General features: G+C 42.8%; 2 protein-coding genes across 5 annotated transcripts in view; one reads left to right on the forward strand and one right to left on the reverse strand.

The window, feature by feature from the left end:
* Nucleotides 1–2454: 2454 nt before the first annotated feature.
* pcyt1ba (phosphate cytidylyltransferase 1B, choline a) lies at nucleotides 2455–15275 on the reverse strand. Its single transcript, XM_060900822.1, has 8 exons — nucleotides 15183–15275; nucleotides 10874–10973; nucleotides 4665–4781; nucleotides 4418–4569; nucleotides 3776–3854; nucleotides 3493–3635; nucleotides 3219–3407; nucleotides 2455–2891 (listed from the first exon to the last, which is right to left on the reverse strand). The coding sequence occupies exons 1-8, from the start codon at nucleotides 15219–15221 to the stop codon at nucleotides 2679–2681; spliced, it is 1032 nt and encodes a 343-aa protein (XP_060756805.1). The 5' UTR covers nucleotides 15222–15275; the 3' UTR covers nucleotides 2455–2678.
* Nucleotides 15276–16998: 1723 nt separating this feature from the next.
* Nucleotides 16999–26870, forward strand: part of pola1 (polymerase (DNA directed), alpha 1) — a 107024-nt gene continuing 97152 nt past the window's right edge. For all 4 annotated transcript variants that reach the window (XM_060899737.1, XM_060899738.1, XM_060899739.1 and 1 more), the window contains exons 1-4: nucleotides 16999–17141; nucleotides 25292–25416; nucleotides 25738–25834; nucleotides 26096–26176. In XM_060899737.1, coding sequence (XP_060755720.1) covers nucleotides 17093–17141; nucleotides 25292–25416; nucleotides 25738–25834; nucleotides 26096–26176 — 352 coding nt within the window. In that variant the 5' untranslated portion in view covers nucleotides 16999–17092. The remainder of the gene's footprint in view (nucleotides 17142–25291; nucleotides 25417–25737; nucleotides 25835–26095; nucleotides 26177–26870) is intronic.

Raw genomic sequence — 26870 nt, forward strand, 5'->3', positions numbered from 1 at the left:
AGATTAAAAAAAAAAAGTGTAGAAATTTATTTATTTTTTTTTTTAATGCCTCAGACTTTTTCATGACCGTGATGAAGGAAACCCCTCTTTTTGTCTTTTTACGCTGTGAATGCTCAGAGTAGTTGTTCTTGGAAGCTTCTGATTTGACAGCTTTTCAAAATCATTCCCATCTGTGACCTGATAAAGGTTTAATGAGTTGTTTTTTTTTTAACATTAATTAATTAAAATGTGGTGGTTGTTGTTGTTATTCGCAGAAGCCACCATGTATGTACCAAATCATTCCGAGTACATGTGCATTTATACCACAGCGCTGTTAAATCCTCGGTTCCGATTGGTCCGAAGGTGTCGATTAACTTTCCATCCGCACGACTCTGACGCAGTGTCCGTATATCACGGGTTTATATTAACGTGCTCGTCGTAACGTTATCGTTCCAATATGAACATTAACAGAAGGAGCTCGTCGGATGTAAACCTGTAACGTTAAGTTTGCAGACGTCTTTCGGACGGAGGATTTTCTCGTTAGCAATAGACAGCAAGCTGCTTCTCCCCCCCTTCCCTTTTTGTTTTATTTTAATTTGAATGTTTATAGCTGCTAGAACTTGTCAGAACAGGAACTAACATGCTTCATGAACATTATGTGTAGCTACAAACAGATAAGAAGTAAAACGTTCTTTAACGAGTAAAAAATTGTAATCGCTAGCAGTTCGCTGTGGTATAAGAGGAATAAAACACACTTATAGGAATATAATCAGCTTCAGGGTGCGTACAGTCACTCCGCTCGGTTGATTATTTTCACGTAAGAGCACAAAAACATGAATAAATAAAAAAAAAAATCCCACTGGTTTCTCAGAGTGCTGGTTTTCCCAGGATGCTTTGAGCCAGCGTTCGGCTCGACGTGTTTCCTGATCGTCACCGCTCCCGTGTGCCGAGTTTCCCGAAAGCATCGCAGCACAAAGATCATCGTTAAATGGTAGAGCGAGCATCACAATGAACACTCTCTCTCTCTCTCTCCTCGTTAAGATGCTCTTAACGTTAAGAGGCTTTTGGGAAACCCAGCACTGAACGGTTCACCTGATCTGATGTTTTTTGTTGTGTTCTTGTGGTTTGTTTATTCCATCGTCCAGTGTGACCACTTCAGACTTCAATAAAAGCATCTCTACTGACTTGTCTCGCCGCTTTTTTCTCCCCCCCCATCCATCCAGACGTCTCCATTTTCCCACTTGTTTATTCTTTATTCACATTGTAGACATTTTGAGATATAGGTATAAAATAACGTGAACAAAACGACACATCTGTACACGGGTTTGTACACAGTGCAAGTTCGCATCCAGTGCATTTAACGTGACATCTCGATTGAGCTTTGTTAGTGTTAGCATTTACAACAGAGCGACGTCAGCGCTAGTGATGAGTTTTAACGATTTTACATTCCGTCTGTCTGAACATCTCCTCCACTGAGATGATGATGACGATGATATCTCAGTTTTTCCTCCTGATTTTGGACATGAATTTGATCACCGGTAAAAGCACAAGGAGGATGTGGAGGTAGCAGTAACATTTAACAGAACAGATGTTGATGCAGTTAATAAAAAAAAAAAAAATAGACAGGCTTTACTCATTCCAGCCCCTAAAAGTGTCACTGATACATTTTTAAGGAACAATTGGACAAAAATAAAAATGCACAGCTTTCAATCAGCTGAGACATGTTAAGCTAAGTGTCTAACCGTTGCTCCTTGTTTGGTTTTTTGTTTTCTCCTCTGTAATGTTGCTCCTCAGTCGTATCATAAGATCCTGAAGCCAAACTTTGAGCTCGCGTCACACCAGGATCAGGCTTGGGTAAGGGGCGTGGCCTGCAGTCTGAAGGCGGAGTTTGTGTATTTAAAGCTTCCTGAAGCTAACTGTACTCCCTACATCCACGCACCAAAGACCGCTGCTGCTTCATTCTTCTTCAGAACAATTAATACGAGGTCGTGTTTGACAGGATAAAATGAAACCACGGTTATAGTTTTCTTTTGGGAATTATCCTCAGCTAAGAACTAAAGTTGTGAGCAGGGAACTGAAGAAACGTCACACCACGTGAAGCAGCGGATCGGTCCGAGGACTCGTCAGATTTATCGCTTCTTCCTGAATTTAAATTTGAACCGAATCGAGATTGACGTCATGAATCACGACCCCGAAACTAAACCAAAGAAGCGGACGTTCTACAGCGAACACGTCTCAGCTGATCCATTACTTTGGGTGTTTAAAAGGGATGATGTGTGGATGTTTTTCCGTTTTTGGTCCGGAGGATGACGACAGACATCAATTGTTTGAAGAAACGAACAGCTTAAAGTGTCTGTCCTTAAATACGCAGATTAAAAACCTCAGACGGAGACGTACAGTACTTTACAACGGACAGTCTTTACATTTCAGTCCAACCTGAGCAAGAAAAGGCAACTCGCAAGGTCACTCACCTGCTCCTCACCTGCATCTCCTCTCGACTAAAGAGAATAAATCAATGGCTTTCATATGAACTCGTTAAAAACCAGAAAAGATCAAGAGGACATGATCGATCTCATATTGCATACAGCGTATTTACATGTTTTGGGTCCCCCACCCCCCGTGAAGAGAAGCTCGTCACTGCTGGAGTGGACAGGTATAGAAGAATGGTGTGTTTTGGGTGGGTGAGTCCGTCCTCGTCCTCACTTCTCGTCCTCATCTCCTTCGCTCATGCTGCTGATGGAAGCCGAGGCACCTTTGGGAGAAGACGGCGGCGAGGTTCTCGGCATGGCCCAGCGGGAAGGAGGAGAGGGAGAGCGAGATGGAGAGAAATCCCTGGGAGGACTACTGCTAGGAGAACCGTGAGGAGAGAACGCCTGGATCATACGACCACTGCGCTCCTGAAACATCTGCTTCTGAGAAAGAGAGATGATTTACGAGTTAGGATTGAGGATTCAGGCTCACAATTATGTAATTACGTTTGATAAAACGTTCTTCCGGAAAGATTTTGTGAAACTATTTCATCCGCAGCTGGCTGAAAACTGTTTTTCACCAACACCAGAAATCATTAATTTTGTCCGGTTTATTTATTTTCTAAATAAATCGGAATGATCCGTTTAGGAGCCAAGAAAAGAGTCGATTCTTATGAATCGAATGGATCCGACTCACTGATGAGTATTAGACGGCGAGTATCTAATACAGTCCTGGTCTTAGAGAGAACATTAAGCAGAAGACGTGCTTACCCACGTGCCATCAGGACCGAAGAGTTCCAGGAAGTTCCCGATAAACTCGCGCGATTTCTCCTCCCATTTCTGGATAAGGTCGTGGCTCTTTTCCTCCACGCGGTATACAAAGTGTTTGGATTTTTCCTCCACCGTCCGTACCTTCTCCTTCATCCGGTCCACCTGGTTCTGCAGACGGTACTTCTTCTCCTGTCCGGATGGTTCAGTGCGACCATTAGAACAGAGACGTGCATTATATTCGTGAATGAAATGGGTGTGAACGTGGCGTGTTTACGTTGATGTAGCTGACGTTCAGCTCCTTGGCCGTGTATCCTCGCTCCAGGTTGCGTCTGGCGTAAACGTCGTAATCTCTCACGATACGAGTGATCAGATCGGACGTGGAGATCCCTTCTGTCCTTTGAGTAGGCACAAACATCCCTGAGACACTCACATGTGTTAGACGAGGCCTGACGCACACGTGTGTATGCGCACACACACACACACACACACACACACACACACACACACACACACACACACACACACACACACACAGAAAAAGAAACTGCTTTCCTCACCTGCCTCCTTTATATGTTTGTACACGTCCTCAGATCCAGCCGAGGAGTACGGGATGTCATCATGCGCCACGAAGTCAATCTGATTATCAGGAAATTATCGATGATCATTTTTCAATTATTTATTTGTAAAATTTGTTCAGCGGTTTGTTTAAAATCGCTCCCAAACGTACAACAAACATTTCCACTATTTTTTTATTTTTTTTTTAATAAAACATGATTTCTGATATTACCATGCACTGCATCTCGCTAATTTCTATATTTCAGCTTCTATTTACATTTTTCTGGCCCTGAAATTGACTCCGCCCCCAGCCAGAACAGAACAGTTGTCCTCTTTCAGCTTGGCTGTTTTCTCCGTCTTTTCTGCGAGATTCTTGTGCTTTTCTTACAAATTTTGTCGTGATTCCTTTTTACCGACATGCTATTCTTACCTAATTTTTTTTCTAGACAAATTCTATTCTCGTTTTATAATGCTTTAGACTCTCATGCTTGCTTGTAAAGCCACTATTTACTCCTCTTCTTCTGCAAGAGGGTGAAGCTAACGCTTTTTCATGACGGTTCACCTTACAGCCCACAGAGGGCACTAAACAATACAAACCGCTCCTTTAAAGGGTTGAAGGTGAAGTGAAGAGCCTTAGCGCTGACCTTGTGTTTCTCCAGGAACTCCTGTGTGAGGGTCCAGGGTGCATCTCGCACCACCTCGTCCACGTAGCGACAGTGCCGTAACGCTTCGTACCGCTCCTCCTCCGTCATCACCGTGAAGCCCTTGTACTTGTGAGTGAGTTCATCGCTGCAAACTGGATGTAAAAAATATAAATACATAAAACACACCTAAACACAAACACACTGCAGCTGGTTAAGATAGAAGACGCTGTTACACTCGAGTATTAACCTCCGACTATCAGGTACGTGTTGGGGAAGAGATTCTTGGCCTGCATCAGTGCTCGGGCGTGGCCGGAGTGGAAAAGATCAAAAATCCCATCTGCGTAGACGCGCACCGGCCTGTCCACTGCGGGAGAAAGAGGACGTGAAAGAATAGAGAAGTTCATCAGCATAAAATAGGAAAATAAATGTTTCAACATCTGCCAAGTGTAAACTGTACAGCAGAGGAAACCTTTTTTTTTTTTTTATCCTGCAGCTGTTTCTCTCTCTCCCTGTCTGTTTGTCTGTGTTTCTCTCTCTCTCATGCTCTGTCTGTGTTTTTCTTGCTCTGTCTCCCTGTCTGTGTTTTTCTTGCTCTGTCTCCCTGTCTGTGTTTTTCTTGCTCTGTCTCCCTGTCTGTGTTTCTCTGTCTCTCTGTCTGTGTTTCTCTTCTCGCTTTCTGTGTGTCTGTCTTGGTCTCGGTCTCATTTTTTCTCTTTCTCTCCGTCTGTCTATCTTGGTCTCTGTCTCGTTCTCTCTCTCTGTCTTGGTCTCTGTCTCGTTCTCCCTCCCCCTCTCTCTGTCTGTCTGTTTCTCTTGTCTCTCCCCCTGTGTGTTTCTCTTCTCGCTTTCTCTGTGTGTCTGTCTTGGTCTCATTTTTTCTCTTTCTTTCTGTCTGTCTATCTTGGTCTCTGTCTCGTTCTCCCTCCCTCTGTCTGTCTCTCTCTCTGTCTTGGTCTCTGTCTCGTTCTCCCTCCCCCTCTCTCTGTCTGTCTGTTTCTCTTGTCTCTCCCCCTGTGTGTTTCTCTCTCTCTCATGCTCTCTGTCTGTCTGTTTGTCTTCTCGCTTCCTCTCTTTGTCTTGGTCTCATTTTCTCTCTCTCTGTCTTGGTCTCTGTCTCGTTCTCCCTTTCTGTCTGTTTCTCTCTCTCGTGGTCTGTCTGTCTGTCTGTCTCTCTCTGTTTCTCTTCTCGCTTCCTGTCTGTCTGTCTGTCTGTCTGTCTTGGTCTCTGTCTCGTTCTCCCTCCCTCCCTCCCTCCCTCCCTCCCTCCCTCTTTCTCTGTCTGTCTGTTTCTCTCTCTCTGGTGCTCTGTCTGTCTGTTTCTCTTCTCGCTTCCTCTGTCTGTCTGTCTGTCTTGGTCTCTGTCTTGTTCTCCCTCCCTCCCTCTTTCTCTGTCTGTTTCTCTCTCTCGTGCTCTGTCTGTCTCATTCTCCCTCCCTCCCTCTTTTGCTTTGTCTTCCTTTAGCTGGTTTTAGACTGAACAATTTCAGCACTTTTTGATGTTCAAATTATTACGTCACTTATTACTATGAATTCTGGAAGTGTGCACGATTAAAAAACACTACATAAGACATCAATCAGCGATCCTGAAATCATCTCATGCAGAAAACAGACTCGCATTAAAACACAAACATAACTGAGCGAGTCTGACCGAACGAGGAGAGACTCTTTCGTTCATCGTTATGGCCGCTACTGTATTCGTAGTTCTCCTCAGTCTGTCGTCCTCCTACTGGTGGATTTTAGACAAGCGTTGTAGCACTGCTCACACTCTGAGCTTAATCACAATTTCTCACACGAACACACACCTTCATCAGCAATCTTCATTTGCAGCAGCACTAATGTGAGCACATCGCGATGTGCGTTCTTAAGAGCGCTGATCTCAATTCCTGACCAAAGAATTATTGCTTCATGATGTGTGATTTTTATCTGTGAGAAAACAGGGCTGAAAATCGTACAGCGTAAAGCTGACTTTAAAGAAGCCGTATGTAGATGTTTAATGCCCCTTGTTGCCTGCAATTGCAAAAAAAATTTTAAAAAATCTCTGCCTCCCACCAAACAATAACTAATTTGCCTTCACTTGTACAGGGTTCTCCAGCTGGTCCTCTGGTGGGAAAAAATTGCAGAGTTTTGGTTTAGTCGAGGAGAAAAAAAAAATGTCCAATCTTCTCAAAACTTCTCATTTCCTCTTGAGGAACTCTGTGAGGAGTGTTTTTATTGAGAATCGTACAACAGAGGGGTTCCCTGGAGAATCCGTTTAGGGAACCTCTACCCCTTAGCTAGCTAAGAAACCTTTTTTTTTTCCCGTGAATACTTGAGCTTCCTCTGAAAGGGTAACGTCTGAAGAGTTCCACACTGTTTAGAACTCTTAATCCTCCAAAGAACCGTGTGCGTGTTTGTGCCTCCATCAAGCACCCTGAATGTTTTCTTCCGTTTGTCCCTCTGGAGGAACCGAGAGAACTGTAAACGTTCTATGTATAATTCAGTTAAACTCAGTTTTATTTGTACTTTAGGAGTAGACACTTTCCTTCAAACTGAATGTTTTGAGTCAAACATCTTTAGGAACACAGTGCCAGAAAAAAGGTTCTTTAAAGAAATGACAGACAAATCTAGTTCTGGTGTCCTAAAGAACCGTCAAACATTTTGGCTCAGGGCTCGACATTAACGGTTGTCCGCTTGTCCGGGACAAGTGATACTTTATGTCGGACAAGTTCATCGTCTCAGTTACTTGTCCGATTGGACAAGAGCCAAAATACGCCGATATTCGGGTTACATATCAAGTTTATCAGTTTATTCACATGATTTCCGAAGCATCTCACTCGACGCATTGTTTTGATGAATGGCCAGGTGTTTCTCTTCGGAAAGAGCGATATGCGCAATATTCAGACCCTCCAGGATTTCGCGATGTTGCGATTTGCAACATCAACGCAAATTCAACCAATGCCCGCGAATTCAGGGCAGTGTTGGATATACAGTGGTGCTTGAAAGTTTGTGAACCCTTTAGAATTTTCTATATTTCTGCATAAATATGACCTAAAACATGATCAGATTTTCACACAAGTCCTAAAAGTAGATAAAGAGAACCCAGTTAAACAAATGAGACAAAAATATTATACTTGGCCACTTATTTATTGAGGAAAATGATCCAATATTACATATCTGTGAGTGGCAAAAGTATGTGAACCTCTAGGATTAGCAGTTAATTTGAAGGTGAAATTAGAGTCAGGTGTTTTCAATCAACGGGATGACAATCAGGTGCGAGTGGGCAGCGTGCTTTATTTAAAGAACAGGGATCTATCAAAGTCTGATCTTCACAACACATGTTTGTGGAAGTGTATCATGGCATGAACAAAGGAGATTTCTGAGGACCTCAGAAAAAGCATTGTTGATGCTCATCAGGCTGGAAAAGGTGAAAAAACCATCTCTAAAGAGTTTGGACTCCACCAATCCACAGTCAGACAGATTGTGTACAAATGGAGGAAATTCAAGACCATTGTTACCCTCCCCAGGAGTGGTCGACCAACAAAGATCACTCCAAGAGCAAGGTATCTAATAGTCGCCGAGTTCATAAAGGACCCCAGGGTAACTTCTAAGCAACTGAAGGCCTCTCTCACATTAGCCAATGTTAATGTTCATGAGTCCACCATCAGGAGAACACTGAACAACAATGGTGTGCATGGCAGGGTTGCAAGGAGAAAGCCACTGCTCTCCAAAAAGAATATTGCTGCTTGTCTGCAGTTTGCTAAAGATCACGTGAACAATCCAGAAGGCTATTGGAAAAATGTTTTGTGTATGGATGAGACAAAAATAGAATATTTGGTTTAAATGAGAAGTGTTATGTTTGGAGAAAGGAAAACACTGCATTCCAGCATAAGAACCTTATCCCATCTGTGAAACATGGTGGTGGTAGTATCACGGTTTGGACTTGTTTTGCTGCATCTGGTCCAGGACGGCTTGCCATCGTTGATGGAACAATGAATTCTGAATTATACCAGTGAATTCTAAAGGAAAATGTCAGGACATCTGTCCATGAACTGAATCTCAAAAGAAGGTGGTTCATGCAGCAAGACAACAACCCTAAGCACACAAGTCGTTCTACCAAAGAATGGTTAAAGAAGAATAAAGTTCATGTTTTGGAATGGCCAAGTCAAAGCCCTGATCTTAATCCATTCGAAATGTTGTGGAAGGACCTGAAGCGAGCAGTTCATGTGAGGAAACCCACCAAGATCCCAGAGTTGAAGCTGTTCTGTACGGAGGAATGGGTTAAAATTCCTCCAAGCCGGTGTGCAGGACTGATCAACAGTTACCGCAAACATTTAGTTGCAGTTATTGCTGCACAAGGGGGTCACACCAGATACTGAAAGCAAAGGTTCACATACTTTTGCCACTCACAGATATGCAATATTGGATCATTTTCTTCAATAAATAAATGACCAAGTATAATATTTTTTGTCTCATTTGTTTAACTGGGTTCTCTTTATCTACTTTTAGGACTCGTGTGAAAATCTGATGATGTTTTAGGTCATATTTATGCAGAAATGTAGAAAATTCTAAAGGGTTCACAAACTTTCAAGCACCACTGTAATTGCAATCACCGCAAATTTGACCAATCGTTGGCGTCGTCTTGAGGTGACGTCAACAAACTACCTTCCGCCTTACTTCCGTGTATACGTTCAAGAGAAGCAGCATGTGCGAGTCAGTGTTTATGTAGGCTTAAATTCTGTTACTGAAAGTGTGTTATGTTTACAGTGAAGGACTGTGCGCACTTTGCATTATTTTTTTACTTAATACAAGAAATTAATGGATGCCAACATTTTTGCCAAAATGGTATTTTATTTTCCATTGTTTAGGCAGCTTCAGCATCATACTGTGAGATTCTGTTCAAATTGTGTTTTTCTTCTATGAAGCCTGAGCCATTTATTTTATTAGTTTATAATTATTGTTTAATTTAGTCTTCAGGAGACACTGCCTGCACACAGTACTAGTATTAATAGTTTTTTTTTCTTACATGAAAGCTGAGGCATTTATATTATATTTTAAGGTAACTTCATGTTGTGCTGTGAGGTTCTCTGCACTTTTGAACCAACAGGTGCATTTGGATAAGTAAAGCCTATTTTTCTGCATTTTTGTAGTCCTGGTAATCTTTTATATTGGTAAAGTTGTTTATAGGACCATTTCTCAGTGTCTTTGTTTTTTTAATCAAAAGTTTTTCAGTAATAACTTAATATTTAACATATCACTCAATTTTAATCACAAAGAGAAAATCGCAACAATTTCTCGCAACTTTCACTTCCTCCCGCAATGTAATCGCAACAAAAACCTAAAAAACACCAACTTTCTGGAAACCCCCCCGCAACATCAGACATTTTAGCCTGCAACAATCACAAAAAAGGCCTGCGGAATCCTGGGGGGACTGAATATTCCACTTGCGAAACTAGCCAATACCGCTTCGTGTATTTGAGCTGAAAAGTAAATGGTCGTTTAGGACTGGTTTACGTTGAGCATGTGGTAATTTCCAAATCTTTGAATTGTTGTCTATGGGGTTCATTATAAAAATTTAGACATTTAGAAAATGTCCCTCCTGAAGTTCGGCTTCACAAAGAAGTCTAGTGAATCCGAGGCATCTGTTGCTGAAAAAAAGAGGAAACAATCACAGCAGAACTATGAAAGCAAGAGAGCGGAAATTTCTCAATTCTTGGAAGGATGAATTTGAATGGGTCCAAGACACCGGAGATGGAATGCAATGTTCTCTGTGCATATCGCATCCTACTTATGCTGATGTCTCGAGCAGCATGTTTAAAGGTATACAGCTTCATATAGGCGAGACATTCTAGTGTCTCATGGCAAGAGTACAAGCCACCAGCGGTGTGATGCAAATGCAATAAAGATTGTTGGGTTACAAATAGTTTGTTTGTTTGTTTTTTTTCTCAAATATTTCTTCGGACAAGTAAATTTCCTTTCGACTTGCCCAACAGGACAAGTGGTTTCAAAAGTTAATGTACAGCCCTGTTTTGGCTCACTTGGTTTTAACTGTTTTTTGGGGTTTTATTAAAGCTCCACCATTGAAAGGTTCTTTTCTGGGATCACTATAAAGAACCTTTTCTGGTTTTTGTGTATAAAAGCCACAAACCTACAAAAAAAAAAAAATTCGTTGAGACTTTTAAAAGACCTGTCTCCTTTTTTATTTATTTACATCGATGATGATTCTCCATCTTTTTGCAGATTTAAGTGATTAAAGGCTCCAAAGCTCATCCCTGCTGTGTAAAAGGTTTGTGTGAATGGTAGAAATCTGAGGTCACGGTGTGAAAGAGAACCCGATGCCAACGTTCCCCACAGGCCCCCAAGTGGGCAGAACCTGGCTGAAAGCCTTCTGCTCTTGACCTGCAGTAACCTCAGGAGCTGAATCATCTCACTGAACAGGAGGAGGAGAGGAAAGATAGATGAGAGATAAAGCAGACTAACCGGGAGTGCCAAGTCGAGCTTGTTCAACACTCAGCTTCTCATGGGGTGCTCGACACTCACAGCTCGTCTCCTGGGCAAATATGGCGGGTTCTGTGAGAGTCTGGAGAACAAGAACAAGCAAGAAGAGTGTGGGGAAAAATATTTCAATACGTTTTCTAAAAGAAAGGAGTGAGCAACAAAAAACAAGAAAATAATTGGTGTATGAATATATGGAACATTATGAAAGAATAAGAACAAAGGAAAGAAAAGGGGAAAGAGAAATAAAATGGAAAAAGACAACCAAACAGATAAGTGAAGAAATAGGAGAGAGAGAAAGAAAAGAAAGCAAGAGTGTTTGAGGAAAAATGTGAAAAAACAAAGCTCAACTATGAGCTACTGCTCACTTACGTATCCCCCCACCCTCGGTTATATCAGAATGCAAGCGATCGAAGGAATAGGACACTGATAAGGAATGTTGACTTCAACAAATAATTAACCCTGAAACAAGTAAGTAAAGAGCAGTGTCTCTCCCCAGGGATTTCAATCAGCATCCTGGTGAACTCATCTCATTATCTCTAGCCGCTTTATCCTGTTCTACAGGGTCGCAGGCAAGCTGGAGCCTATCCCAGCTGACTACAGGCGAAAGGCGGGGTACACCCTGGACAAGTCGCCAGGTCATCACAGGGCTGACACATAGACACAGACAACCATTCACACTCACATTCACACCTACGGTCAATTTATGCCGCTTTTCCACTACCAATGCGGCTGAGTTGGGCTGGGCCGTGCCGTGCTGAGTCGAGCTGAGTTGGGCTGAGTCGAGCTGAGTGGGGCTGTTGGAGTTGCATTTCGACTACAACCGCGCTGAGCCGTGCTGGCTGGAAGTGGGTGGACACATTGGGTGGAGTTAGCGAAAGTGGGTGGACGTCAGGTGATGTCGTTATGCGGCGCAAGCAGTGACATCAGTGACCTTTTAAGCGGTAGTCTCACAACCCGGAGAGAGTAAACAATAAACATGGAGGACATGGAGCCGTTAGTGTTGCTGGTCTTGGTGCTGTGGCTTGTTGTCACCAACAACGCCAACAGATACTGGCAAGAGCGTATAGATGAGGCGAGGCACATAAGGCTTCGTAATTCGTAATTCTCCTTCTTCCGGGTTTACGGTGTTTACAGATCCCAGCGTGCTCGCGGGGCGTGTGTGGGCATGTGAGGACACTCCTCCTCACCAATCAGTGCACAGGGGAGTGTCTGCTCACACCCCCAGCCTCACTCAGCTCGGTTTGGCTCACTTCAGCCCCACTCCAAAACCGTGTGAGTTTTGGGGGCTGAGCAGGGCTGAAGCGAGCTGAGTCGTGCTGTTCTTAGATAGTCGAAACGCGAGCCGTGTCGGGCTGAAGTGAGCTGAAAAAGGGTAAAAGGGCCATTAGAGTCACCAGTTAACCTAACCTGCATGTCTTTGGACTGTGGGAAAAAACGGAGCACCCGGAGGAAACCCACGCGGACACGGGGAGAACATGCAAACTCCGCACAGAAAGGCCCTCGCCGGCCACGGGGCTCGAACCCAGACCTTCTTACCGTGAGGCGACAGCGCTAACCACTACACCACTGTGCTGCCTTCCTGGTGAACTGTCACTTTGAAATAGCATCAAAATCCACCCTGTATGTTTTGTAAACAGCAAGGCGATGTGCAACAGACCTGAACCCTAAGCTGAAGTTTGGTACCAAGTGGCTATGATTTGTAGATGCTGAGAAAAATGTTAGGAAAATTTTGTAAATCCACGCTACATGTTTCATAAATACATTGTCAGTAAACAGGAAGTTGATGTGCGACAGACCTGAAAACAGTACACATGGTATAGAACCCCAAGCTGAAGTTTGGTACCAAGTACCAACTGGCTATGATTTGTAGTTGTTGAGAAAAAAAGTCTCATCTCATTATCTCTAGCCACTTTATCCTGTTCTACAGGGTCGCAGGCAAGCTGGAGCCTATCCCAGCTGACTACGGGCGAAAGGCGGGATACACCCTGGACTAGTCGCCAGGTCATCACAGGGCTGACACATAGACACAGACAACCATTCACATTCACACCTACGCTCAATTTAGAGTCACCAGTTAACCTAACCTGCATGTCTCTGGACTGTGGGGGAAACCGGAGCACCCGGAGGAAACCCACGCGGACACGGGGAGAACATGCAAACTCCACACAGAAAGGCCCTCGCCGGCCACGGGGCTCGAACCCAGGACCTTCTTGCTGTGAGGCGACAGCGCTAACCACTACACCACCGTGCCACCTTGTTGAGAAAAGTGTTACGAAAATTTTATAAATCCACACTATATGTTTCGTAAATGCATTCAGTCGGTAAACAGGAAGTCGATGTGCAACAGACCTGAAAACAGTACACACGGTATAGAACCCCAAGCTCATGTTTGCTACCAAGGACCAAGTGGCTGTGATTGGTGGTTGCTGAGAAAAAGGGTGTTACAGATGGACGGATGGACAGAGATAAATAAACCAGTATTACATCCCTCCCCTTCGGAGCAGGGATATAATAAAAATAAAGAATTGGAAAAGGAGAGAGTAAGAAAGAAATGGTCAAAGCAGAACAAGAAAAAATAAGAATGAAAGGTAGGAAAGAGTTTGAAAAATAAATGTCAAAGAAATAAAGAGATGCTCTTCTCTATCAGTACAGTCGTGGGCGTGAAAAGATTCGGCTTTAACCATCCGAGACGAGACCAGGTTCTAACAAAATACCAGAACTTGATCTAATGCTCAAGTATTACTGGAATTACTAACACAACTGCACTGCAATCTCCAGGAATCTTATACGTTTAGGTTTTCCTGTATACATACTTTGTTTTATTCATGTTTTGTGCTTTTTCTGTCTGTAACAAGACTAACAGATCAATAAAGTCCTTCAAGCACCATCCAGAAAATCCATCTATCCATCCATCCATCTGTTCACTGACTACAGGCATGAGGATAGAGAAAGGACACACATAGCACTAAAGCACCAAGAAGTGCTGACAAATCAGTCTACAGTATGGCATGGTACGGTATTATAGTACTGACTCTCACTACAGCTCACTCCGTACCAACCGACTCGGGTGTTCATACGAGTCACTGGATGTCTTTCAGTCACAGTCTGAATAAATCATGAATACAAGATGCTGAGGAGTTTTCACCAAGACTATCACCAGATGGCTTTTCGGAACGCAAGAAAGAAGTCAGATTGAAGAATCGGCTCCTTCGCAAATGACACAGCACCGGCATCCTACCTTCAGAAGCAGGAACAAGGCACAGGACTAGAAATGAAACAGAGCTGTGACACACAAGTGCTGCAAATGCAAAAGGAGACACTGCAAACAAACAAACAGAAATGAAGAACAATGTGTCACAATTTCACAAGGGTCCTTTTAGTTGATGATGTAAAGGATAGAAGCTAGTGCATGATTCAAACTCCCTGAACTTTCATTTGCTATAGAATAATATCTGCATCATATATTTTGCTGTTTACAAAACATACAGGGTGGATTTTGATGCTATTTCAAAATGACAGTTCACCAGGAAGGCGGCACGGTGGTGTAGTGGTTAGCGCTGTCGCCTCACAGCAAGAAGGTCCTGGGTTCGAGCCCCGGGGCTGGCGAGGGCCTTTCTGTGTGGAGTTTGCATGTTCTCCCCGTGTCCGCGTGGGTTTCCTCCGGGTGCTCCGGTTTCCCCCACAGTCCAAAGACATGCAGGTTAGGTTAACTGGTGACTCTAAATTGAGCGTAGGTGTGAATGTGAGTGTGAATGGTTGTCTGTGTCTATGTGTCAGCCCTGTGATGACCTGGCGACTTGTCCAGGGTGTACCCCGCCTTTCGCCCGTAGTCAGCTGGGATAGGCTCCAGCTTGCCTGCGACCCTGTAGAACAGGATAAAGCGGCTACAGATAATGAGATGAGATGAGATGGGAACGTCACACTCCTGATGGTAGGCTTCAGAGAGCATTGGTTTACTCAGAAACTATCTGGGGAGAGATAGATCAGTGACCATGGCTCCAAAAAGGAAATGAAAAGAAATGCATCACTCATCAAGGTGAAAAGGAGGAACACAAACAGAAGGTCAGACTGCAGAGTTAATGGAAGCAAAGAGCTGAACATCTGGCTGGCACATGTGGCGATTAAAGGGGTTGTCAGAGGATGTTGGTGATAATACCAGGCTGAGAGTGCACCCACTACATTACAACACACATCATTTTTCAGCTGTAGACTCAAACCCATGGCTGTAAAATGGCAACATCCGGTTCCATCAGACTCACAAACAAACAAACAAACCGAGCTCCTGTCTCACCGTCCGAGGATGAGGGCAGGTGTGTTCCAGCTCCTCCATCTTCACCCGAGGCTCCAGAGACAAAGGCCCACGGATCCACCTGTCTCTGACTCAGCATCAGTATGGAGCTGCTTGAATCCCCTGTCTCCACCGGTGAAGATGCTCTCCAAAGCCCTGAAACCTCGAGCCCTGCTCCCTCACACACCCTCCTCCTGATCCTCCTCCTTTTTCTTCAGCGAGCACACAGAAATCCACAAAGCCCCAGTTTAATCCCTTTAAACCACACACACCATTTGGACAACAAGGAAACAGGACCAGGACAAGAGGAAAGCACGGGAACAGCCAATCGGTGCGCGCCGATTTGCATACAAGAACGTGATTGGCTGAGCCGGATGTAGCACCATCATTAACGATTGGTGAGAATCTGCATCATTTTTTTTAAGCTCGTTTTTGGACCAGAAATAGAGGCAGAAATCAGGAAAATGGTTGTTTATGGAAATACAGAAAACATTGTAGAAAAAAACAATGAAAATTAATTCATCCTCTAATAATATTGGTTTATTATTATTATTATTATTATTATTATTATTATTATTATTATTGTTGATAACCCAGCACGTCTCACACGTCTACTTGCTGTAAATCACATCACTTTGTTTCCTTTATTTTTGTCCTGAGGGTGTACAGAACTATTTTGTATTTTGACTCCGCAACCATTCGTGCAGTGTATTTATAAACCGATTTACACTTCTGTACAGACTTCTGTGTTTTCTTTCTCTCTCTCTCTTCCCACCCCCCATCTGTCCCTCTGAGTTACATGTTGATCCTGGGATTGAGATGCTGGCCTCTTCTGCCCCTCGGACCTGCTTGATCCATCCTGGTGCCCTGTGTCTGGTCGGAGTTTTATCGCCCCACTCCTGTGAAGGACGGCCCCATGAGGACAGTTGAGGGTTATACCTGTTAAAACTGTTAATATTATAGTCATGCTGTCTGTTGTTGCCCAAATGAGGATGGGTTCCCTTTTGAGTCTGGTTCCTCTCGAGGTTTCTTCCTCATGTCGTCTGAGGGAGTTTTTCCTTGCCACCGTCGTTGCTCATTGGGGATAGATTAGGGATAAAATTAGCTCATGTTTTAAGTCGTTCAAATTCTGTAATGCTGCTTTGCGACAATGTTTATTGTTAAAAGCGCTATACAAATAAACTTGATTTGATTTGATTTACAAGAACTAATCATAATAATTATATCTGATCATTTGTTCTGATATTTGTCGCGAGTCAAAACTAGTCACAAAATGGAAAAGCCTGTTGTATGCTGGTCATTATATGTCTTAACTTTTTGCTGTGATTTTTATACTGTTTTTTTTTTAAATTACAATGGCCTATCATGGTGCAATTCTGTTTTTATTTTTATTTTATATATTTTTATGCAATTTTATACATTTTATAATATTATGGACTGTACGTTGTCTGCATGTATGAGATAAATAAAATAAAATAAACATATTTAGACTAGAAAAATCTGAGCTCTGAGAGGTCTGGGACTTTTATAAAACGTTTAAATGAACACTGGTTTATCAAGCATAAACAGGGCAACATTTAAAGGAAAATGTAAAAGTTAATTAGAGAAGCAACTCGAAGGTTTGGGGAAAACTTTCAATAATAATAATAATAATAATAATAATAAAAAATTAACACAAGTCGTTGAAGCTTGGTTTTTCACGCTCGTGAGAAATAGTGACACCGTGTGGACGCGATTGAAACTGTCGCAACGTTTTGGAGCAGAGTTCTGATTGGCTAATTCTTTCGCCTTTTTTTACGACACTTCCGGTATATGACTTTTCCCCGGGAAGGTGATTTGGCGCGGAGTCTGTTGGTTTTTGTTGTTCTTCCCTCCTCCTCCTCCTCTGTTGTCACTGAAATTTCTGAAAGCAAATGGCGCCTGTTTCTAATCCAGAGAAGGGTTCGGACGGCGGGGATTACGGTGAGTTTGTCCTTTGGTTTGAGCGGAATGAAGCCTGTTGGAGCGCGTGAGTAGATCAGTTAGCTTGCGGCTAACACTGACAGCTCGCTGTTGTGGCGAAGCTGATTTCTGAGGAACAAGCTAGCTAACAACAAAACGCCATGAATATATTTCTCCTCAGACTTTCGTCAGAGGCTTGTTGTTTTTTCATATCCTGTAGGTTTTTTTAAATGTTTCTGTCTGAATATTTGTTTGTAACCTGCAGTGTAGAGAGTTAATCTGGCAAATACTGGACTTTTGGAAGAGACTCTCCAGCTGCGCGCGCAGCTTTTGGCCCCTGAGCGCTTGAATACCAGCAGATATACATTACTGGACATTAAAACCTTTTTACTTTTATTTATTTATCCATTCCAAAGTGTCTAAATACCAACTTTAGTGTTTTAACTCTACACGGAGTGACCATTTTGTCAGGTACTCAATGAAAAATGAGTAAAATCCACACGTTGCTTGCTGTACTGAGGTGAAACCTCCATGGGGTGCCAATACTTTGTGTAAAGCGATATTCGGTCTGTAATTGTATGGGAGGTCGGCACGATCAGTTGTCCACTGAGTGCGTATTAGAGTGAAGAAAGGAGTCAACGTTTATAGGTATATTTTTAACATCACAGGATTTTGTAAAGGGGCGGCACGGTGGTGTAGTGGTTAGCGCTGTCGCCTCACAGCAAGAAGGTCCTGGGTTCGAGCCCCGGGGCCGGCGAGGGCCTTTCTGTGCGGAGTTTGCATGTTCTCCCCGTGTCCGCGTGGGTTTCCTCCGGGTGCTCCGGTTTCCCCCACAGTCCAAAGACATGCAGGTTAGGTTAACTGGTGACTCTAAATTGACCGTGAGTGTGAATGGTTGTCTGTGTCTATGTGTCAGCCCTGTGATGACCTGGCGACTTGTCCAGGGTGTACCCCGCCTTTCGCCCGTAGTCAGCTGGGATAGGCTCCAGCTTGCCTGCGACCCTGTAGAAGGATAAAGCGGCTAGAGATGATGAGATGAGATGAGGATTTTGTAAAAATGAAATCAATAAACATCTACAATCTTAGATTAGATAGAACTTTATTGATCATCGTTACAGGATAAATAGAGAAAAATTATATTTTGTATTTCAAAGCGCCTCTAAAATACGTCTGAAGTCAATCCCTGTGTCCGAAATCGCTCACTCATTCACTACTCACTATATAGGGAATTACTATATAGAGGACTATATCTGGGCGGCACGGTGGTGTAGTGGTTAGCGCTGTCGCCTCACAGCAAGAAGGTCCGGGTTCGAGCCCCGTGGCCGGCGAGGGCCTTTCTGTGTGGAGTTTGCATGTTCTCCCCGTGTCCGCGTGGGTTTCCTCCGGGTGCTCCGGTTTCCCCCACAGTCCAGAGACATGCAGGTTAGGTTAACTGGTGACTCTAAATTGAGCGTAGGTGTGAATGTGAATGGTTGTCTGTGTCTATGTGTCAGCCCTGTGATGACCTGGCGACTTGTCCAGGGTGTACCCCGCCTTTCGCCCGTAGTCAGCTGGGATAGGCTCCAGCTTGCCTGCGACCCTGTAGAAGGATAAAGCGGCTAGAGATAATGAGAAGTATTTATATATAAAAAGAATAAGATATGGGGAAGAGGGGGGGCAGCAGGAGAGATATTGCACATTGTCCAATATTGCTTATTGTCAGGCTAGGCTACTGCTCTTTCCCGTCCTCTGTCCTCCTGTTACCCCTCCTCCCCTCCAGAGAGGAGTTGTACAGTCTGATGGCGTGAGGGACAAGTCTGTTCGTCCTGCACTTGGGAAATCTTGAAAATTTTGTTCATGTCAAAGAGAGCGGTACTGTCATTTTATAGATTTTAACACAAGCTGTCAATCTTTGCAAGTGGTGTGGAGATGAAAACTCAACAAAATAAAACATTTAAACCTCCTGTCACAAAGTGATGCCTGGAATTCCCTTCGCTTCCGCCGACAATGGCCCAAACCGGAAATGACGTAGATCGGTGAACCCCTGCCTGGAAGGCACGCCGACAAAACGTTTTCGTGACAGCTGTGTCCGAAATCACTCACTAATTCACTGCTCCCTACTCACGATCAGTGGAATTCTATATAGAGAACTATATAGTGAGCTCATTGGTAAAATGACAAACTCTTTCAGACACTACTCTGGAAAAGAGTACACTTACTACTTACTATTTCAAGTACACAGTTCAAGACAGGACTGATATGTTTTCTCGGGGTATAATTGAGTTATTTAGGGGCAATTCCATGTAAATGTTAACCTCACCATGCAAAAATAAAGCAACATGTAATACATCAAAACCACTCCCAGAGATATCACCTAGGCCTGTATTTTACAGATGTGAATAAGTTGAACCAATTTGTAACCAACCTAATATGTCACAGTCAGTCTTTCTTTCTTATAATGTAAAACCCAAGCTAAAATCAACTTTGATCATGTACAATTCTATATTATTGCCACAAGCCACAGAAATGTATGCTAGAATCCACAAAACAGCAAAACAATAGCCATCCTAAATATTATTTAAGAACTTTGATAGTTTAGCTGATATTTAGAGAGTTTTTCAAAGGGTTATGGTGGTTAAATTGCTGATTTTCTAAACATATGCCATGTCTATTTCAGATGCGTCACATCCATAACGGAATTATGTCACATCCATAACGCTGATTTTTTTCTTCCTAGATTCTGCTTGAAATAGAAAATATTTTAAACAAAGGCTTTTTTTATTTTCAGCTAAGACTCCTTTATTAAATGCATGCCTGCATTTGGATATTATGTTTGCAATTTCACAGAGTTTGATGAATATGTGTAGTCACCCTGGAAATGGGGTATTTTTTCCGTCACATCCATAACGCATGTCTTTTTTGGCATTTTCTAGAGTTCTAAATGTACTATGGGAATTCTTTTTTTCCCATGACTTCTCCAATATGAGAGGTCTTAAAAATATACAACAAATTTTAAAATACTGGAAAGGAATAAAAATTAACTAGGTCAGTTGTTGCCATTTTGAGTCCAAATGTCACATCCATAACGCTGGAATTGCTCTTAGACAAAAGTACATGTTTTTTAAAAAAAACAACATTTACTTCTGCAACAGAACAACACAAGCTCTGAAAACGTGAAACATAAACCAGTATCATATGACTTACGTACAGTACGAGTACGTAATACATCTTTTTATATAGAGTTTAGAACGCAAAACACACTTTGTTTTGCCTGTAACAGTGACTAGCAATATTGCAAAGATGAATTGTAAAACTAAAAAGGAGTCTCTACTGCAGACATCATTCAGTCTGCCATTGCATTTAGAAGGAAATGAAACAACCTGTCCTCCTCATTTACTGTAGAGGGTGTGGTTTACTATTTGAGACACAAGTATGTCATTGAATGTACTTACTACTAGTGTTTTTTTTTTTTAACATATCAACCTGGGAAACCGTAGAGGGCACCAGCATTCACTCGTAGTGATGAAAAGCACAAATGCACACGTGTGCCTGAAGCGAGCCGATCAGAATCGCCATTACAAATTGGGAAGAAAAAAACAAAACGGCGATCACAGGGGAGGCAAGGATGCTGGTTAAAACGTCTTGTTTTTTGTAATGTACTCGCTCAATTTTTGTGCTTTAAGGAGTTGACCATAGGTGTGCCTGAATGGGCCTAACTCACTAAAATATTTCTGCCCGAGCATCTTGGTCGGGCAAATCGAGCATTTGGGCAATGCCTGGCGTTGAGGCTTGTATATAGTCCACTGTATAGTGAGTATATACTATGCTATTAAGTGATTGGGCATGTCTGTATTCCTTTGGTACTGATGGAAAATGATGTTTAAAAGTCCTGGTTTCAGATGCTGTGCACGCACTTCTGGTTTCTGGAGATTCCCTGATCTACGTCACAGCAAGGTGCCGCAGTTCCCGTCTGCGCCATCGTGCTGCTTTGGTGGTGGTTTTTTTTTTTTTTCCCCTACTTTATTATCAAAGGCTTATTATTCACAGTCGCACTGTGGGTGAAATTATCATAACTATCTTTATTTTCACCGAGTCATCAGGAAGAGTGAATTTATTTAGGTGTCTGTATTACTTTAAAGTCTTAGGATGCCTCCAGTCCGAGCGATCCCGTTTTAAAAACTACTCTAATGGGGGGGGGAAACCACCACCTTCTTGAACTGAATTCACCGGAAATATATTTCACTAAAAGAAACACAGAAGGGGGCGTTGTGGCTCAGGTGGATAAGGCGCCATACCATAAATCCGGGGACCCGGGTTCGATTCCGACCCGAGGTCATTTCCCGATCCCTCCCCTTCTCTCTCTCCCGCTCATTTCCCATCTCTACACTGTCTTATCAATAAAAGCTGGAAAAAGCCCAAAAAATTTTTTTAAAAAACCCACAGAATTCTCCTTCGGATTATATTAGTTTATCAGTGGGACGTCTGTCAAATTACTGCACGTCTCTTCAGTGATAAAACTCTCATGTTTGGACGATAAAATGTCCACAGGAGGAGCGAGTTTTTATGAACCTGAATGTTAAATGGCTTTTGCAAGAAGTCGAAGAGACTAAATATGGCAAGAAGGAGCAGTCAGATGTCTTTTTTTTTTTCCCCTCTCTCTCTCTCTCTCTCTCTCTCTCTCTCTCTCTCTCTCCTTCCTCCCAACATGAGACAACATTCTCACGGGATTAAACATGTATGTTTAATCCTATCCAACTAGAGCTACGTGTACAGTGTTCAAGAAAAAAAAAAACACTCTGCTTTTTTGTTGTGTGTAATCTCGTCTCATCATCTTCCGCTTATCTGGGACCGGGTCGCGGAGGCAGCAGTCTAAGCATGGAAGCCCAAACTTCCCTTTCCCCAGACACCTCGGCCAGCTCCTCGGGAAGAACACCGAGGCGTTCCCAGGCCAGCCGAGAGACATAGTCCCTCCAGCGTGTCCTGGGTCTTCCCCGGGGTCTCCTCCCGGGGGGACATGCCTGGAACACCTCCCCAGGGAGGCGTCCAGGAGGCATCCGAAAAAGATGCCCGAGCCACCTCAGCTGATTCCTCTCGATGTGGAGGAGCAGCGGCTCTACTCCGAGCTCCTCCCGAGTGACTGTGCTTCCCACCCTATCTCTAAGGGAGCGCCCAGCCACCCTGCGAAGGAAACTCATTTCGGCCGCTTGTATCCGCGATCTTGTTCTTTCTGTCACTACCCAAAGCTCATGACCATAGGTGAGAGTCGGAACGTAGATCGACCGGTAAATTGAGAGCTTCGCCTTTTGGCTCAGCTCCTTCACCACGACGGACCGGTAAAGCGACTGCATCACTGCGGAGGCTGCACCGATCCGCCTGTCGATCTCACGCTCCATCCTTCCCTCACTCATGAACAAGATCCCGAGATACTTAAACTCCTCCACTTGAGGCAGGACTTCTCCACCAACCTGGAGAGGGCAAGCCACCCTTTTCCGGTCAAGAACCATAGCAGTATAGAGTATCCGGCCTTCTTGGAGTCCCTGGGAGAGGTACTGAGAGGTGCTCAGACTGGGGACCCCATTGTGCTACTGGGGGACTAAAATGCTCACGTGGGCGACGATAGTGACACCTGGAGGGGCGTGGTTGGGAGGAACGGCCTCCCCGATCTGAACCCGAGTGGTGTTTTGTTATTGGACTTCTGTGCTAGTCACGGTTTGTCCATAACGAACACCATGTTCGAGCATAGGGGTGTCCATAAGTGCACGTGGCACCAGGACACCTTAGGTCGGAGGTCGATGATCGACTTTGTAGTCGTTTCATCTGATCTCCGGCCCTATGTCTTGGACACTCGGGTGAAGAGAGGGGCTGAGCTGTCAACTGTGTGTAATCTTTATTGTGAAAACAATACAATCTATACCTGGATGTATCAGACGCTCGCTGGCCGTGCTGTGAAAACTGTCCATTTAAGTTTCCAAATCTGTCATTGCTTAACTCTTGAATATTTTCTATCGTGAATACTATCATTTAGAAGGTTATAATTTCTGCTTTCCAAAGAAATTTATCTCGTTAAGATCTGTTCAGTACTTTGGGAGTAACGGCAGGTTGAAGTCGGTACAATGGAGTAAAAACTGCTCACGTGATGCCGAGAAACTGCTGGTGCTTTTCTTTTTGAGTCACAGGAAAGCGGTCAGGCTCTCTCTCTCTCTCTCTCTCTCCTGATCAGTTTCCAACTGGATTACTCGTGAATATTAATCAGAGAACTTTTATAGGGACGTTCTCTCGCTCTCCCTGTTTCTGATGAAGGATTCAGCACAATTTTCCCTCTGCTAGTTTTGATGTTATGATTCATGGGAGACTTTGAAGTGAGTTTTCAGAGCTTTACCTACTTTTTTTTTTTTTTTTCAAATCAAACCGATTTCATGTAAATAAATTACTATTTTAGAATATAACCAGTGTAGGAAATTCATGGAAAATATCAGCCAGGCAACTTTTCAGAGTTTCCTGCCCTGCTCAAAAGTTGCCTGCCCCAATTTCAACTATAATCTGCCGTAATATCGCATAATTTTCGAAAAATTGTAAAAGAGGCAATGCATGTAATGTTGTATCATGCATGTAATTTCATATATTCAATTTAGTTTTATGATTTATTACTGGTGTTTATGTATATAAATGTATATGTGACCTATGTTTGATTGAGTTCCTATCTAACAAAAAAATAATGTGGTGTTAGCGCTGCTAACTTTGTACCCTATCCTGCACACCATGTACCCTTCAACCCCTAACCCACTCTCTGTAGTATGCTAGCTGGCTCGCTGGTTTTCAAAGTCACAGACATAGATGTGACTTGAGGAGACTTGGGGTGGATTTCACTGAGCTGTGTGTATCGAGCTCTCTGATTGGCTGAACCTCCGACGCAACAGCCAATCAGAGCGCTCGTTTAATTTCTAACCAAAAGCAATATGGCCGTGCCTGCATCGGTAAACAAACCAACAGAATCTAGTGAAAATGTCTTGAAAAGTCCTTCAATATGATGAAATATCGAGAGAACGATGAACCCCCTCAAAGAGGGACCGCCCGTGGGGCTGGCAACTTATAAATTCATTCCGCCCTTGCTGCAAACTGACCGCGACGGGCGGTGGGGCGGGCACCCATTTCCTACACTGATATAACTGGAGTTGTTTTGATGAAAAGTACTGAGATCTTAGTGGTCTGAATGAGATTAAAAAAAAAAACAACAACCCAGAAGTCAGAAACACAAGTGTTAATTTAAATTCAGTTAATGTGAATTGTTTATTGGATCTGGCTCTCACGGTTTTTTTTCGAGGTTCGCCTTGAAAACTGTGAATATTAATCAAAATAATCATTTATATTCTTTCATATAAACACTAGTAGGCCCTACTTCAAAATACAAAGGCCTACAGAGCACAAAGAGGGGATTAGAAATAATCTGTTATTCCGTGCTTTTTTTTGCGTATTTTAAAATTAAGTGATTTCTCCTTTGTGATGTGTAAATGAGAGTTAAGATCAGCTTTATATTGCGCAAATAAAGCCATTTGGTAAAACTTTGAAGAAGAGAGCGTACCAATTTAACATTTTTACCTAATTAGCATAATTAATATTAATTAAATACTAATTTGCACAATTTGTTTTTACTAATTTTTGTATTCAGTATGCATCCATCTGTGTGCTGCCAATTTCCATGTAAATATCTTGAAAAATAAAGTTATTAAGAAAAAACATTTGATCTCATTGGTTAATGAGGCCCAGTTTGGACCATGTGACCCTCATACAGAATATCACGGCAGTTTTCTAAAAATTAAGCCGTTTTTTCAATTTTTGATTCGTAACATCTCAAGAACGGATAAACACATTTTAATTCCGTAGAAGTATGTTCAGTTCTGAGTTCAATGAGAGCAGTTTCAAGCAATTTGGATTTAATTTGAATTTTCACCCGATATGCCGACTGTAGCCTACCGTCTGCTAGATTTAAAAAGTTCCCTAAACCCCTTATGTTATGAGGCGAAGAGAAGAGGCGTTTTGTTTTTACTGTATAAGAAATGACTCAGGCTGTTGAAAACGGATTTATTTATTAAGCTCTTGCAAAATGTAAAAGTCTATTTAGCAGTAGAACATTGTAATGATTCAGGTGAAGTGATTGTTGTTGATGGTAGGTTTTCTCTCGCTCTCTGTGCCAGATAATGGGGCCACTTGTGGTCTTGCTGTGTCCCGCTCCAGACGAGAGAAAAAAGAGAAAGCGGGGCGTAAATCCGCCTTGGAGCAGCTTAAACGAGCCAAAAAGGGTGAGAAGGTTAAATATGAGGTGAGTCATGAGCCGAGGTTGGTGACTGGGATGAGGAAATCAGTCATGCTGATAACAGGGGAAAATGACACCCTGATCTCTGTTTCTCATAATAAAATGTATTGATCTTGCACTGGTTCGATTTGTTGTCATAACAAAAGACGGATTAAAATGGAAAATTTTGTGTTGGTATCGTCTCTTGAAGTCTTTATAAGGATCTGATTTAGCATACAGTCTCGTGCCTGATGGTTCATACGTGTAGAAAATCAGCGTTGGAGAGAATGAAATAATTAATTGGGGTTTGTGACACACTGCTGATTTAACCCTCGTACCTGGTTGCAGGTGAAGGAGATGGAGCGCGTGTACGAGGAGGTGGATGAGGATCAGTACTCGCGGATGGTCCAGGAGAGACAAGACGACGACTGGATTGTTGATGACGGTGAGTCACGGACACACACACACACACACACACACACGTGTGTTGTATACTGCATGTTTACAGATAAAACTAGACGGTGGTATGTTCAGCTGCGAGGTTACACCGGGTTGTGACATTGTGCCGTCTTGGTCCTGTTTTAAATTTAAAATATTTAGATTTTAGCAGTTCAGAGTTCTCTTCTTGTATATCGTAATTAATGTCTGGTCATGTAGTGTGTGTGTGTGTGTGTGTGGACTAATTTATTTACATCTGCTTTCTCAGATGGAATAGGTTATGTAGAAGATGGCAGAGAGATCTTTGATGAAGATCTGGAGGACACCAGCTTGGAAACAAGCTCTAAAAGTAAGCACTAAAATGCACAGCTATTGGATTTTAGAGTGAGGTTTATATATATATATATATATATATATATATATATATATATATATATATATATATATATATACAGGGCTTGAAATTCATATATTTTTTTTCGCCAGCCAGACTAGTTCCCTTCCAAAGTAACCCGCCAAACAGAAAATCAACTCGCCAAAATTTGTTCATGTATGAATTTTACTTCTGTCAAAAAGAACACAAGAGAGTAGTTACCATTGTTCATGACTAATGTGCATTTATTTCAAGGCCCGAGTATTTTGATAGTTTTTTTTTTTTCACACTTTTTACAAATTGCCATTTGCTGTTCCACGTCTTCCTCGCGATATCCAAAAAAATGCCAGATGACTGACCCCTTACTAGTTCTTTTAGGAACCGATTCGTCCGCTTCCATTTTTAATTTGTCGCTGAAATTGACAGAGTTTACACTGTAGCCTATGCAACACCAGCGATTGCACAAACTGAGTCAGCGCCATAAACCGAAACTAGGAAATCTTCCAGCAAGTTCCTTTCAGCACCGAGACGTCGCCCGGGATTGGTTGGCGAGTGCGTGACGCTATTGTTTTTTGTTTGTTTTTCCCCCTCAGGCGGCCTCTCACGTTACTGCCTGAGGGACAGGGAGAAAACCACCGGAAAAGGTTTTCAACAAACGCAAGTCGGCAGA

Source organism: Neoarius graeffei, chromosome 19, assembly GCF_027579695.1.
Source record: "Neoarius graeffei isolate fNeoGra1 chromosome 19, fNeoGra1.pri, whole genome shotgun sequence".
Classification (NCBI taxonomy): Eukaryota; Metazoa; Chordata; class Actinopteri; order Siluriformes; family Ariidae; genus Neoarius; species Neoarius graeffei.

Excerpts from the sequence above, each read along its gene's own strand:
- pcyt1ba (XM_060900822.1), bottom strand. The coding sequence starts at position 15,221 with ATGGAGGAGCTGGAACACACCTGCCCTCATCCTCGGACG. Across the intron at positions 10,974-15,182 it reads CCTGCCCTCATCCTCGGACG|ACTCTCACAGAACCCGCCAT; the intron begins GTGAGACAGGAG and ends CTTGTTCTCCAG. Across the intron at positions 3,855-4,417 it reads AGTTCCTGGAGAAACACAAG|ATTGACTTCGTGGCGCATGA; the intron begins GTCAGCGCTAAG and ends CCTGATAATCAG.